General features: G+C 43.5%; 1 protein-coding gene across 1 annotated transcript in view; it reads right to left on the bottom strand.

Moving 5' to 3' along the window:
• Positions 1–11,766, bottom strand: part of CCNC (cyclin C) — a 244,464-nt gene extending 232,698 nt beyond the window's left edge. The window contains exon 1 of the mRNA XM_086926620.1: positions 11,425–11,766. Within this exon, the coding sequence (XP_086782746.1) occupies positions 11,425–11,456 (32 nt within the window). The 5' untranslated portion in view covers positions 11,457–11,766. The remainder of the gene's footprint in view (positions 1–11,424) is intronic.
• Positions 11,767–16,255: the final 4,489 nt, after the last annotated feature.

The following is a 16,255-nucleotide window of genomic DNA, read 5'->3' as shown; positions in this document are numbered from 1 at the left end:
ATCTATCTATCTATCGCCCTCACTCCATCTATCTATCTATCGCCCTCACTCCATCTATCTATCTATCGCCCTCACTCCATCTATCTATCTATCGCCCTCACTCCATCTATCTATCTATCGCCCTCACTCCATCTATCTATCTATCGCCCTCACTCCATCTATCTATCTATCGCCCTCACTCCATCTATCTATCTATCGCCCTCACTCCATCTATCTATCTATCGCCCTCACTCCCTCTATCTATCTATCGCCCTCACTCCCTCTATCTATCTATCGCCCTCACTCCCTCTATCTATCGCCCTCACTCCCTCTATCTATCTATCGCCCTCACTCCCTCTATCTATCTATCGCCCTCACTCCATCTATCTATCTATCGCCCTCACTCCATCTATCTATCTATCGCCCTCACTCCATCTATCTATCTATCGCCCTCACTCCCTCTATCTATCGCCCTCACTCCCTCTATCTATCGCCCTCACTCCCTCTATCTATCTATCGCCCTCACTCCCTCTATCTATCTATCGCCCTCACGCACTCCATCTATCTATCGCCCTCACGCACTCCATCTATCTATCGCCCTCACGCACTCCATCTATCTATCGCCCTCACTCCCTCTATCTATCTATCGCCCTCACGCACTCCATCTATCTATCGCCCTCACGCACTCCATCTATCTATCGCCCGCACTCCATCTATCTATCGCCCGCACTCCATCTATCTATCGCACGCACTCCATCTATCTATCGCCCGCACTCCATCTATCTATCGCCCGCACTCCATCTATCTATCGCCCGCACTCCATCTATCTATCGCCCGCACTCCATCTATCTATCGCCCGCACTCCATCTATCTATCGCCCGCACTCCATCTATCTATCGCCCGCACTCCATCTATCTATCGCCCGCACTCCATCTATCTATCGCCCGCACTCCATCTATCTATCGCCCGCACTCCATCTATCTATCGCCCTCACTCCATCTATCTATCACCCTCACTCCATCTATCCATCACCCTCACTCCATCTATCCATCACCCTCACTCCATCTATCCATCACCCTCACTCCATCTATCTATCGCCCTCACTCCATCTATCTATCGCCCTCACTCCATCTATCTATCGCCCTCACTCCATCTATCTATCGCCCTCACTCTATCTATCTATCGCACAACAATAGCATCACTCAGGGGCACCACAATATCACTATGCGCTACCACAGTATCACTGAACGCCACAGCATCACTTGTCGCCACCAGAACATCACACAGCGCCACCACAGTATCAATCTGTGCAAACATTCAACAACAACTGGTTCAAATATGTTCTCTCAATGTTTCAAGCTTTATTACAAACGTCACAATTTTTTTGGGGATATTTCACTTCTGTTCTTATATTTTATTTATTTATTTATTTTATTTATTTATTCCATTTGTATAGCGCATTATCACCGATTGGTCACTAAGCGCTTGTACTCGAAAACTGATCGTTACAGAAAACAGGCAACCAAATTATATCAAACCCCACGCTTCTCGAAAGAGCACCGTTTTTAACATTCGCCTAAAAGGCAGTAGATTCGGTTCCTTCCGTAAGCCTAGAGGTAACTTATTCCAAGCTGCCGGTAGGGTAGTTGAGAAAGCACGTCCACCGAGGGTGGTCATGCGGTAGTGCGGGCTAACCAGAAGAGTGTCCTCAGACGAGCGCCGGGTCCTTCTAGAGATATACTGCACCAGTCTGGCTTTAATGTAGCTTGGAGCATTACCATAGACAGCTTTATGTGCGATGCACAGACCTTTGAATAAAATCCTCTGCCTAATGGGGAGCCAATGTAATTGGCATAAAAGAGGAGAGGCATGCGTGCGTGCTTCTGGATTTTCCAAAGATCAGTCTAGCTGCATCGTTCATCACTATTTGCAGTCTCGAGAGTTGTTGCTGAGGGAGCCCAACATAGAGGGCGTTCCCATAGTCCAAACGTCCTAAAATCATTGTGGACACCACCGTCCTTAAAGTAGAAAAAGACAGCATTGGAGAGATTTTCCGGAGTTGCCTTAGGAGGCCAACGCATGTGCCCACCACCGACAACACTTGGTTTTTCATAGATAGGTCATCATCAATGTGGATGCCCAGGCTTTTCACCACCCTAGCTGGTGTCGGGGTCCTACCCAACTCCTGAGGCCAGAGATGATCGTTCCATGGGTTGCCCGAGATGGTAATGGGCAACACTTCGGTCTTCTCTGGGTTGATCTTCAAGGAGTTGGAGGACATCCAATTACTCGTGAACTTTAAGATGTTATGTAACCTGGCTTGGGCTCCAGGTGAATCCTCAATTTGTATGATAATCTGTGTGTCGTCGGCATAGTTGTAAATTGGACACTCCATCTGATTAAGAGCAGAGATCAGTGGCTGTAAGTATATGTTAAAAAGGAGCGGTGAAAGGGCAGATCCCTGCGGTACTCCACAGGTTATAGCCGCTGATGTAGAGACCAGATCTAACAGCTAGACCCTCTGCGATCTTCCTTGCAGGAATGAGGTTAGCCAGCCCAGCGCGGTCCCCCCGATGCCCAGATCTCTCATGCGTTTCAACAGTAGGTTGTGACTCACCGTGTCGAACGCGGCTGAGAGATCTAAGAGCACCAGGGCCCCCGGGATCTTTTTGTCAGCTCTACATCTTAATTCATCCAGGATGGAGACCATCACCAGCTCCGTGCCATGATGTTTTCGAAAGCCAGCCTGATTTCGCTCCAACAGAGCGTTGGTCTCCAGATGTTTTGAAAGGTGCATCAGAACGTGCTGCTCAATCATTTTGGCTAGAAAAGGTAATTGAGAAATGGGCCTATAGTGTTTAGATTTTTAACGTCGGCCCCAGGTTTCTTAAGAAGCGGGATCAACCGAGCCTCTTTGAAAGAAATTGGGACCTTTCCTATCTCTAGGGATCTATTAAAGAGGGTAAGCACATCCTCTTCAAATCCCGACATCGTGAGCTTGAAAACACTAGGTGGGCAGGGGTCTTAGTCACGATAAAATACACTGAACATAATCTTCACAAAAGTTATTTACAAAAGTTTAAGCTATTGCCATTATAAATTACAATAACTTTTATTTAAGTATTAATTTTTTTTATAAAAAACATTGTTATTTGTAAAATCAATACTTCTAAGTCACGTAAACACAAAACATGTTGCATTAAAAATGCTATAGGTGTCACATTTTCAAAAAATAAAAGTATTACCATTGTAAATGACAAAGCTATTAATTTCACAATTTTCAAAAATAACAAATTTGACATGTACAGGACAAATAACTCAAACTTTCCTAATGCGAGACCTATTGCATTGCAAATGCTTGTTGGTTATGTGGGGATTTATTCCATACTCCTTCACAAACAACATTAAAAAGAAACTGCATGGCACACCTGAACGGATTTTTTTTTAAATCACTGGTAAAAATGCAACATCTGTGATTTTTATTTTATTTGAACACAATTCTGTGATAGTCATGTTAATGGTTGTTTTGTGGCATATGCTTGTAATAAAAATATACATTTAAAAAAATGTAACGTTTGCACTGCTTACCAAAGGTTAGATGCACTGATTTGCCATTGCTTGCTTTTAGGTTTATCTTAACAAATACTTTTCTTTTTGCCTTAGGGTTTTTCTGTATTTAAGATTTTTCATTCCTATACAGGTAGGGGATGTGTTGCAGCTTTAATGTGAATGGAACCCACCTCCGTTGTTTCTGATGTCATAAGAAACGGTTAGGGGTTCTCCTGGAGTGAGTTAAAGTCTGGCTGGCTTGGTGAACATCACCCATAAGTAGCATCACTAAAACCAAGATTCCCTCCAGACTCTGTGCCCTCTAGTTCAAGGTGCAAAATTAGAAGGTTGCTTGTGGGTGCCGAAACTACACATTATTAACCAATGAGTCTTGTTATGGGTCTTTCATATTCAGTTTTTATCCGTTTATTCACATTTTCCATCCTTTCAACTGCTTGACTGGATACAAATCAATTCAATTATCTATGCTAAACCTGTTGCAATGCTATATTTCCAGCATAGCCTGGAAAAGCAATGGAAATGTTTAAGAGAATACAGGACAAATGCAACTATTCAAATAGACAACACAGTCCGAAGCATTCAATTCTGTCTTACACTCAAGAAAAAAAATTGCTGGTAGGGATCTTGATTATTTGTTGTAGTTTTCACAATGCTGCAAACCTAAGAGTATTAAAATCAATTAATGAATAACCTTTGATTCCTGTCACACATGTTAACAGATAAGGAGCTAGGAACTTAGGAAAACACAGAACAGTCTGGTTCTGTCCCAGTTGATAAGTGCTGAACTTCACAGTTTCATATGTTTAAACGTAGAATGAACAGATGTGCACTGAAAGTTTTACATGATAAAGCAAATTGACCTTTGAGAATGTGATCTCATTCAAAGGCAAACTACAAATTTTAATTGATCCCAAAACCTTAGTGGCATTCCTTGAGAACATAGAAGAGACTGACGTATCCAATCCAAAGAATGCTGGATAAGTTGGTAATGACTACTTACAAACAGCATGTGGTATCTCTATAGGTACTCAGGTTGTCTCTAAGCTCCCTGTAAGTAAACAGCATCACAAGCGACAGCACCACCACTATCTCAGGCGAGAACTAATATCATTCAGAGATTCACAGAATTGCAACCTCATTAATATTACTGAGAAGAGAACAGATTGCCTGCAAGAAAGTGGAAGAGTGGTGAATATGAGAAGAGTAGCAGCCAGAAGAGGCAAGTGGCATCACGTTAAAAGTGCGAGCCAAAAAGTAGTGGGTGTCTGACAGAAGCATGCGATAATTAACTGTCGGATTGCCGAAGTAAACCGCTGGCCCCGAATTACGGGCCGTACAATACCATCATGTTTGGATTGTACTAGCACCACCACCTTGAATCCCCACGAGAACTCTTTCGGGTACTGTTGGCATAAACTCTAGACCCATTCAGTGTGAAGGAAATTTACAAGGGTCACTTCACCCCTTCCACTGTCCTGAGGAAGATCCGCATGGCCGAGGCATTAATTTCCCTCTCCGGCCGATAGTCGGATCTTAAAGTCAACGCTATCCCCTTCGCGCACCTAGACCATTGCTCCCACTACCCTTGTCTATGTCAAGAACAATTTATTTTTGTTAGCAAAATATATTATTTACAAATGACTGCTTTCTAACATGGACAGGTTGCATTGAACTGTATATCTAATATTCATTTTTGTAAATTTATGTAAATATATGCTCATCTTCTGTTTGACAAACTTCGAGTCCTCTTGACTCCTCCTTATTTTTGAGCACTCCTTTACACTTGTTTCTATAATTTAATTCTCCTTTCTGACCCTCAGAGGTTTGTTTAACCTCAGTCCTTAATTTTTTCAATAAATACATGATAATAATAATCATTGTTGTGCTGCACTTCATGTTTCTGTTAAAGAATTCTACGATTTATATACGTTTATGAGCTGACACGTAGCAAGCTGTAAATAGGCTCAATGATTATCACCTTGAATAGATACATTTCCAATTGATTGGTCTAGGACCACTGTTTTTTTGTAACAATCTACACACAGATCTGTGGACTATTTTGGGCTACCCGATTGACTAGAATGGCTTCCTCGGAGGGTGGCCAGGGATCGATGAACCCCCTACTGTGCCCCGCTGAGCTTGTGACACAGGAACTTGGCCCTTAAACCCAAGAAGGTAGTATTTCAGACTACCTACATACCTGGGTCCTGACCCGGTATAACTTCGGGGACCCAGACAGAATTACGGTAGCCTGGAACGACCAGTCCATGCTGGAGTAAAAGCTGAATCTAGAGAAAAATGGGTCAAGGCATAAGAAGGCAGCCGTCCTGCTGCAGACTAGGGGCAATGCAAACTATACCTGTTACAGACTAGGAGCAATGTCCATTGTTTCTGATAAAACACCATTAACACCGCTGCAACACATTTACAGGCAGTCAGTAACAAGTGAAAATAAACACAGAAAATGTACTTCAGAAGGAAGACCTGCTCCTGGCACCTAAATGTGGCGGGCATAATTGGCTGGTCAAATTTCCACAAGCTTAGTGGTACAGTAGGACCGAAAGCAACACCAGCATGGCTCTTGCACATGCCTACCACTGAGCTGTCTGCTTGAGCTACTCGTGGGAGTTGCGTGTTCCCAGGAATTTAAGTGGGCTGGGTACTTTCATATCCAAGATCCGATGGCAATTAAAAACTGACATAAAATGGGTCCCTATTGGGCCCTGTATTCATGTCTTTAATGCGAATGGCAAAAACACAGATTTCTGAACAACGAATGTAAACACACAATAATGGATGGAGGGGGCAAGCAGGGAAGCCGGCGGGGGTGGGGGACGGAACATGGACCCTTGGAAAACAGCATCTGACATTTGATCACGGTCTTTGAGCGCACAGCAAATGTGTCAAGATAAGAACAAGGTTTGCGGAAACAGCACTCTAAGAGAGTGAAAAAACGAGCACCAAAAATCAAATGAAACGTAGTTTCTAAAACAGTTGCTAAAATGCGAGCAGTGGATGGATAGCAGTAAATGTCCATGCTCTCGCAGAGGGCTAAACACAGAATGAGATATGACGCATGTATAACATAGTAGTGTGGCTCACTGGTTAGAGGCGGCAGACCCGAGAGCAGAGGACGGCCCGGGACCAGGGTTCGATTCCCGGCGCGGCAGGTTTCTGAACCAGGGTCAGCGGACTCGATAATTCTCTCGCCTCGGTGCCCACTCTGATCAGCGATCACACTCGGCAACTCTGGGCATTAGCTTGCCTCATCTTCACTAACGGCCCCACCAGACCGCCGGGGATGCCTGGTCTCACCCTGGAGATACCCATTAAGGGACCATCTCCCAGGGAAGCCAGGAAGGGTTTCGCAGCGGTCGAAGCGCCTTGGGACCCTACAGGTAAGTAGTGCGCTATATAAATGCCTATACATTTACATTTACATACATGGACAAATGGGGAGAAAAAAGGAGAGCGACGATGGGGCCAGCAAATGGGAAGCTGATGGGCGGGTTGAAGCCCACAAAGCATATACAACATGTCTCTTCGAGACAGCGCATGCACAGACTAGCCAAGACCTAAAAAAAGGGTATTGCCTCTGTGTTTTATTCTTAGGGCTAGAATTAAGGTTGGGGGCACTACATCAGGTGCTACAAGGGTGTCCTATTTCTCCTTCTGTTTTTATTAGCCATCAACACCCTACTGGTCTCCATAAATATTATCGGAGACATTGTTGGTTCAAAAGAGTCAAAGATACAGGATTCAAAACACGAGCCTATGAGAAGGACGAGTTTGTTACGACTGCTATACTAGCCCTACTTGAAGCTATCGCAAATTACGCTAGAGTAGCTGGATGGTCCCTAAAAAAGGGATAAATCTAAATATCACCCTCTACATATTTTTGGGAGGAAAAGGTGTATTGGGAAACACTGAGCTAGCCTGCCAATTTCTTTTTTTTTGGTTTTTTAAAAACTTAGGCCTAGAATTTATTAATAACCTAACTGAATCTGTATTTCACAATGACATTATCGCAAAGATTAATCAAGTGGTTGAAACACTGAAGACAATATTCCTGACGTGGTGGGCAGAGTAAAATCAATTAAAATTATCTTAACACCGAAAATCAATTATCTAGTAAGCATCCTTCCCATCAAATTTCTGTCCAGTGAGAAAACGTGAGTTTTACTAAAAATGTTGAGGATACCAAAGGACGTGGTAGGGATTAACTTGGCAGACTGTAAAAAAATTCAGACAGCGTTCATATTTAATCAGGGACACAATGGTTTCAACCGGTTGATTATTCTTCTCCACTAGGGTCATCTGAAAGACACTCCTAATAGATAACCTGTCGTTCATATCCGTACTTACTACTGATAAACCCAATCCTACTGTACAAAACAATATTATAACATGCACCAGAGAAACTATCTTGAAAGTCGCTTCCGGGTTTTCGGAAATCACCCAAAGTCCAAGGCACCATCCATTTGAAACAACTAGGCTAGGCCCACCCATCAGTTGACAAATAGAGTAAGAAAGGTTTATTACATCTCAGAGACTTCGGTTCGGAAAAAGAGCGGAGGTCTTTTGAGAATTTAAACCTCCTCTATAGAGTGGATAATTCGGATTTCTATAATTTCCTCAAATAAAGTGTCCATCTCAACCTTAAAAATTATCCTCAAAGATCCATCTATAGTCGACTTAATAAACAAAACTGAAAAGAGAGGACACAACGTCTCCAAACTATATGCCCTATTAAGATCTTCACACGCCCCTCTTAACCCTTTCGATGCTGATGACGTGCTCAGCTCATCATCACCCACGGGTGTCGTGTGCTGATGACGAGCTGAGCTCGTCATGACAGCAGCAAAATGGCAATTTGCAGCACAGCGCAAAAATCACCGCAGCAGCGATGCGGTTAAGAAAACTAACCAGGATAAATGGTCATAAGAGTGGGCTATACATAATAAAACACCCTTCACAAAGAGCATGTGCTTTAGGACTTGGTCTTTTCCTTTTTTCATGATAATTTCATCCAATCTTGCATATGCAAGATTTCTTTTTTTGCTAAGAACTTTTTAGACACCCGAACGACTCAAAAAACTCCATCTTTCACCAGACGATACTTGCTGGAGGCGTAAATCAGATTCAGGTATCCTATTGCATACGTTCTTTGAGTGCCAGTGTAAACACCAATTTTGGAATGGAATTTTCACCTTTATTGAAGAATTTTTTAATGCAACACCGCCAAAGAATTTTACGTATACCCTATTCGCCATGCTATAAAGAAAGACGGTGCACATTGGAGAAGTTTGACACACTAGTACTAGATCTCATGCTTACCTTAGTGCCCCAAATGATCTTAAGTAACTGGAAGGATTTTAGTAACACTTAAAGTTAGGCATGGTGGAAATGGGTATGCGGGGATGATAAATCCTGCCAAAACATTGTCCCTGGATATCAGTAGACTCCCGTATTTGGAATAAACTGGATGAATATTTGGAAAAAATGAAACCCCATGAATTCATGATGTTACTTGTACTAATGTATCCTCATCGCACACCTTGGATTCTTATAGCTACCTACTGTAATGCTGACCTATCATTCACATACAAGATCGAAGTTAAAAAGGATGGCTTTGTTACCTTGTCCTTAATGGCTTATTACTTATCCTTTCTTTATTTCTTAGCGTCAATACTGTAGTCCATCATTCCAGTAGGAATGGCTTTGGCACCTAATATTTACATCAGATAGAATCTTTATTTTTGATTACATATGTCTATGTACTGAACCTGTATTAACATATAATCAAGAGTTGTACGGACAATGCTTATTGCAAATCATTCTAGAAACATTGTTCAGGCTCTTTCACAATTTCTACATTTTCCGACCATCACCTACCTGGTGGACAATGAGACCTGTACCTAGCTAGGTTATATTCTTTGTTGTCATTTGCTTGTGTACTTTGTTTTTCTATAAAACTCAATAAAGTATCCCAGGATACAATGTCTATAAAGCCAGTAATGACTTAGGGAGTCACGACTTGGGGCCACTTGGCAGCTGGGTGAATTCTTAAGTAGATGTATAGGTTAACGACGCTTAAATGGCGTAATGTAAGTATTACATGCAGTTTACACTGAATTTTGTTCTGTACAAAACATGTACTTTGATTTGGTCATTTCACAGCAATCCTGTTTAACTGTGATTCTGGCGACCACTAATACCTTAAAAAGTAAAATAACTCAGTGTTTTCCGGAAGAGCACACAAGATGTACATGGTGGCTCAAAAAGACTTATCACACTCAGTATATACCAGGGCTTTAAGTGGGATGAAAAAACTGGGGGGGGTCTCTCAAAGGGGCGTGGTCAGTATAATTAGGGGAGTGGCTTTAAATCACTGTGCTTAGCATAGTGTGCTGCCCGACTTGTATTTTGCTGTTTCTGTCATTGCATCCAGATATTTCATATAAGTAACCTCATACCTACGTTAAGTAATGAATACTGGCTTTGTCAATGGTTATTACTTGCAGAAGATAAATAAGCTGCGACTATGACTTGTATATAATATTGACAAAGCTTCCAATTAAATCCTTGGTGACCCTACCACAATGTTGCTGCTCCAGAGTTTCAGAAAGAGAAGGGAAATCCAGAAAGAAAATAACTCTTAAAGGATTTCCCTTCCCCCACAACGCTCACCTGGCATGACGTCATGCTGTAACTTCTCTACTACTGAGAAGTGAGCAGTGTGATCAGAGCACATCCATGTGCCTGCTGTCGCGAAACAGGTCTCTATCAGGCTTTGTTTTGCGCCCTGGCACTTTTCCGGACTGCAGTGACAGCAAACAGCTGTCACTGCAGTCTGGGAAAAAAAAAGGACTGCCTGTGTCAGGGCTCAAAACGGAGCCCGATAGAGACCCGTTTCGAGGCTCCCTGAAAAAAACTGCCGGTGCTCAGACCCCATGAGACCCGGCCCACTTAAAGCCCTGGTATATACCATTACCCCTTGAGGGTTGTTTGCTGAATGTGATCTATACATCTTCCTACTCAGTTTATCAGGGAAAATATAACAATGTGGAATCTGCTTTTGCCTTTCTGGGTACCTGAAGTAATTTGGCTGGGGAAATTGCGAGCATGCAGTAATTATCGCAAGTGCTAATACCACAAATGAAATTTGCCGCATAACTCAGAATAATCTGGCCAAAACGGTCACTCGACTCATCCACTCTCAACTCCTCCAACATAGGTACAAACACAAGAGACTTCCTTCCCCTTCCATTCCCTAGAACCATAAGGTCTAAGAGAACATTAATCCCACACAAGAGAACTCAATCCTCAAAACACCACTAAACTTTCGCCAAACAGAACGCATTATTTGTTACACTACCAAGCTCTGAAATGTGCGCCCCAAAAATAAAAAGAACTCAATAACGCGCATAAGCAAAACCCACTCAACATCCCCCAATGAAATTTTAAATACCTACTATTGAAGGATCTCTTAGCAGCCCCTCCAAAAAAGAACCGAAATCCCCACTCCTTGTAAAGCACAATATAATCCCCACACAAGACCAGCCGCTGCATCGTACGAGTACTTGGGCGCTCTCCCCCACCTTCCATCCTAAACAAAGCATATAACCCCAAAGAAGCACAACGCATTTTCAAAGCATTTTTAAACCTCACCCCAAAGGAGTACACACGTCCCATAACTTAACGAGCACATACATCGACTATCCCTCCCCAAGGAGAAGAGACCCACTCCCTAAACAGGGCACACAACCCGCACCCCACAGAAAGGAGCATAAGATCCACAAGTATTAAAACACACACACTAACGCCCCGCCCCCTTCCGAAGAACATAACATCATTGCCCGCCGCTGCACTCACTAGTGCGAGCTCTGCCAGAAGTTCCCGGCCATGGAAGAACCGCAGGGGCTTTGGCAGCCCGCACCGGAGCCCGAGCCTCTGGCTACCGGGGTAAGGCAGCGCTTGTACCACCCCACGGAAGTAGAACACCGGCTCCGGTGCTAACGGGAGGAAGGGACCGAAGACGTCAACGTCACGGATCGACGTCAATCCACTCTCACTGCGCATGCCCGGCCCATCGGCTATTGGTGTAAAAGTACGTTGTGCACGTTTCGGGTTATCTGTGCGTGCCTGGTGTCATAGCAGGTCAAACTGGACGCCTAGGAGCTGCTCTCGCAAGCAGTCACCTAACTTAAAATGCCTGCTTCATCAGACATTCAACAATCTATAAAGTTAAAGTAGCCGTAAATTGGTGAGTCCGACAGTATTCATTGCGGTTGTAAAAAATAACGTTGTCCTATTCCGACAGTCAACTAGCTAATTCTGTTTTGGATGGTGTCAATCTTTCACAAATAGTTATTCTTATAACACAATGCCATCTCAGGTGTAGGTGGAGTTACCCTCTACAACACAAACTTCCAAAAACCTGTAATCTCCATTTTCTGTAATTGCAAGCCATTACCATGTACATCCTTTGACTTCACCTTCATTTGCGAGTCAGTTGACTGTTTATTATTTGGAACGACCTGCTAACTAACGTCCAAGCGCCACGACGAGCAGTTTTCAGACAGCACAGCTCAGAAAACAGAAAGAGGCAAACATTTCTCTATGTTTTCACGTTTTGCTGAAAATCCTGCTCTAACTCGGAGAAATTCTAAATGTGTGCTCAGAATGTGCACATGCATGAACACTTCGACTCTGTCACTGCAACTGTTAATGATATAGGCCCAAGTCACTACTGCCACACAAAGTACATTATAACATCTGCACGGTTTAACAGACACGTTGTACTAATGCAACAAAAGACTTCTGAGCATTAGTGTTTTCATAAGGCGCATGAGAAATACACATCAAGGGTGCATCAGTGTGTGATCTGGAACACAGGGCACGAGTCGGGGGTACACGCGACTGGACAGCGTCCACCCACTTTTTTCACAGGGTGAATGCCGTCCACCGTGCTAAGAATTTGGGCCCCACTGCATAATATACTGAACTCGTGCCGGTGTAATTGCCAAAACCCGGGACACTCAGCAGCGCCTGCACATTGTCTGCTTTCCATCTGCAACAAGCAACTACATGCAGTTGGGGACTGGACTCTCTTATTTAAGACTCCAGCTGGGCCCATAACAAAGGCCGAATTTGAGGGTTCATCAGGCCTCCTTTTGTTCAAGTCTCTTGGCTGGGAGCAGTCAGGAGCCTCACACCTGATGCAAATGAAGCGGAGGTGAAACAAAGGTTCACAGCTTGTTAGCACTTCACACATACTTGAGAAAGGGAGCTTTTCACTTTGTTCAGTCCCTGTTTAGGAGATATGCATGCACTGTTATCAGATGTGTTGGTCTTTCCCAGCATTTACACAAAGCAAATTGCATTTATATAGAGCTTACTTTCCCTGAGGAGGCGTTGAAATAATTTAAGTACCACTATTTTTTTTGCATAGCCCTACTCATTCCAATGCTAGGTGTCAGAGCACTTTACATCAACACGTGCATATTGCATGTACAAAAAATTATATACGTTTGTAAATGAATGTACAGGATGTGTTACATAAAACTGGGAGATTGTAAGGTGTAGAAGTCACATATCATCTTCCATAGCTCACTGTGCTATTATCCTCGCAATGCACTCAAACGTAAACATGAAAGACCTGCTAAACATATATTTGAGGGCTGTAGATCTGATGTCACTTCTTGTGATGCCACTTCCTGTAAAGTTGTGGCTTGTGATGCCACTTTCTATGATGTCAGTTCCTGTGATGCCAAGTGTGATATTGTGCGCAGTATGTCGTGTGCTGTGATGTCGCCTGCCGCGATGTCGCGCACCGTGATGTCGCGCACCGTGATGTCACTTGCATACTGCCAAACTAGGTCAGTCCTCCCAATTCTTTTTTTAGGACTTGTGCCCTGTCGGAACGTGATGGTTGGAGAAGGGCAAAACCATGAATGCACTCCAAGTGTTCCCATGATGCAGTGTCACCTTGGCGACACAAAATATCAGATGCAGACAATCAACCTTTGGTACGTGAGCTAAAGTAATCGCAAATCGGAAGAAAGGAGATAGCATACAGGCGGAGGTAAGCCCTTCGTAGGATCCATTTTGTTCTGCAAACTAACAACGATAAAGCAGCCAGTTTGTTTTAAGTCTTCAGTTAATATAAATGTTTACAATAAAGTTGTCTACAACCCAGTGTTACATTGTACTACGACAACACACTGCAACAAGGTGTTGTATGTGCCCACGCATGTACCAATCTGTTGCTCCTCAGTGAGTTTCTTTACAAAGGTGACTGTTGTTGTGTGAATGATGTACTCATTTGATGGTTATGAATGAAGATCTGGTCTCAAGATAGGGCCTCTGTTGGCAAGGGCCACTAGTGGAGGAGGGACGAAGAAGCTAGAACTAGCATTGCCAGTCCTTTAAGATTGCCTGATACTACACCACTGGCAGTTCTGCCCTGTTTTCAACATGAGTGTTTCTGGAAGTTCGAATCCTCAGTGTGATCAGTGGATCCAGTGCGTTGACACTAGCATGACTGTAGAGCACACTCTGGGCTCTCAGTGGGCTGGAATAGCCAGTGTTTCAACATCAGCATCACTGCAGAGGTTTACTGCTGGTCTGTGCTGGCTTCAAAACAGCCTTCTCTACAACAAAACCTGGTCCTGATTGGCAGAGGTGCTCACTGTAACATCACCTGTCAATTAATGGGTGTGGATATACTTAATCCACCGATCATGTTACTTTCCTAGACAGGGTGTACCTCATTTGTATACTACTAAAAACTGTTTGTGTGCCTGTGTCTGTCTGTGTTGCTACCTCCCAAGCACTATACTTAGTGTCCTGGAAAAAATGTGCATGAGGAAGGAAGGAACCTCACAGGAGCGACCACCAGGGAACTGCTGATTGGTACTCGTCAAATTGTTCCTCTTATCATCATTGGCTCTTTCCAACCATAAACAAAAATGATGTGAAAATGTGTAAGTGATTCTACAAAACTCAATTGTGATCCTAACAACTTACAACTATGTTCACCCAACCCCCCCCCCCCACCCCCACCGGGGTAAGAGAACCACTATTCAATGCTCTACCCTGCTAGAAATGAGTTAGATGCCTCTAGCTAAATGATGCCTTTTATTCGTTGCTGGGTATCTACTCCTAGTAAAACCTATACTCTCCAGTTGAGCTTCGTTTTAACCTATGAATAGCCAACATGTTTCATTGCCTGTCTTACTTGTTCGGCATCTTCTTCAGGGCTAGGGTTTTTTTTTTTGCCACACACCGCTGTGACTATCCAGCACTTAAACCTGTAAGAACACAGACATAGACACAACAATAAAAATAATAAAAATACAGAGTGACACTGATTATTAGGTGCCCGTTACACAGCTTCTTACATTGTTTATCAATTGTTTCATGGACATTTGCGAGTTACCTCGTGGTGGCCACCAACTGGCATACCTGTCGCCACCAGTATATAGGACTTCAATGAATATCCTCTTTAGGTATTTGCAGTCGCTGTATGTTGACCTGTAACATTATATGCATTGTGTTACAAATGAATGCTTTATCGAGAATCTTTGTCTTTCCCTTCTGTCTGATATTTGGCGATTTCTGGGAAGCTATGCTGATGCCATTAATATTAGATCAGACTGACTCCTGATTCTATGCCGTTAGCTCACTAGACTGGTGAACTGCCACGTGAAGCTCCCCTGTGTAAGAGACCCGCTTCGAGTCCCCGCCCGCCCATAGGTGAGACCTCGATTTCTTCCGTTATGGTGGTCGCCACTCGTACACACATATAGCAGTATACTTATGGTGCCAGCTCAGTACTGTATGTGTTAAGAAAGACTAGGAGTCGCCAATCACCCCCTCCATCGCTTTCCCCTCTTACCGTCACCTTAGATAGGCTGCTGCTCTACCTTGCTCCCGTTCCGCTGAGCTGTTCAAAAACAGCCTCACAAAATATTTCCAGCCTCAAAGGAAGGTAGATTTTGACAAGTACGTTCCTGTTTGACTATGTTAAAGCTCTAACTAACTAATTTAGAGGGTTGAGATGTAGGATCGGACTTTCAGAGTCTTCATAAGACTTAGTGCAAAACCAAATTAAATAATTTAAGCGAGACAGGATTCCCCCAGGGTGGATACTTACACAGGTTAGACCATGTAAAGAAGTGTCTATAAAAATGCATAAAGATTAAAAGGCCAATGTTGCGAGTGAAAACAACAGAACTGGACATGGTTGCTCCTGGACTGCCCTTTAACCAGATTCTGTGCAGATAAAAGACAGCTTGGCTCCAAACGTCTTGCACCTCCTATCGCCCTATCTCTCTTCTTAATATCGATGTCAAATTATACACCAAACTCCTGGTAGATCGGTTGGAACCCTACCTTCCCAGCTTAATAGACCCAGACCAGGTGGTGTTCATATGCCATCGTCATGGGGCAGACAATATTCGGCAAGTAGCCCACCTGGTGGAAAGGGTCCAGCTGCGTAACATCTCAGCGTGTCTCCTTTCTCTCGACGCTGAGAAAGCGTTTGATAGGGTGAACTGGACCTTTCTCAGAGCGGTACTACGGAGGATTGGACTAGGTCCAGTTACATTGTCTCGTATCTTGGCATCTTATGTTGCCCCATCGGCACAATTAAGAATCAACAGACTCCTTGCCCCTCTTGGGCATATCCGCAGGTGTACCC

The sequence above is a fragment of the Lissotriton vulgaris genome, chromosome 6, assembly GCF_964263255.1.
Source record: "Lissotriton vulgaris chromosome 6, aLisVul1.2, whole genome shotgun sequence".
Lineage (NCBI taxonomy): Eukaryota > Metazoa > Chordata > Amphibia > Caudata > Salamandridae > Lissotriton > Lissotriton vulgaris.
The sequence above is the reverse complement of the archived record's forward strand: the minus strand, read 5'-3'. Positions and strand labels throughout refer to the sequence as shown.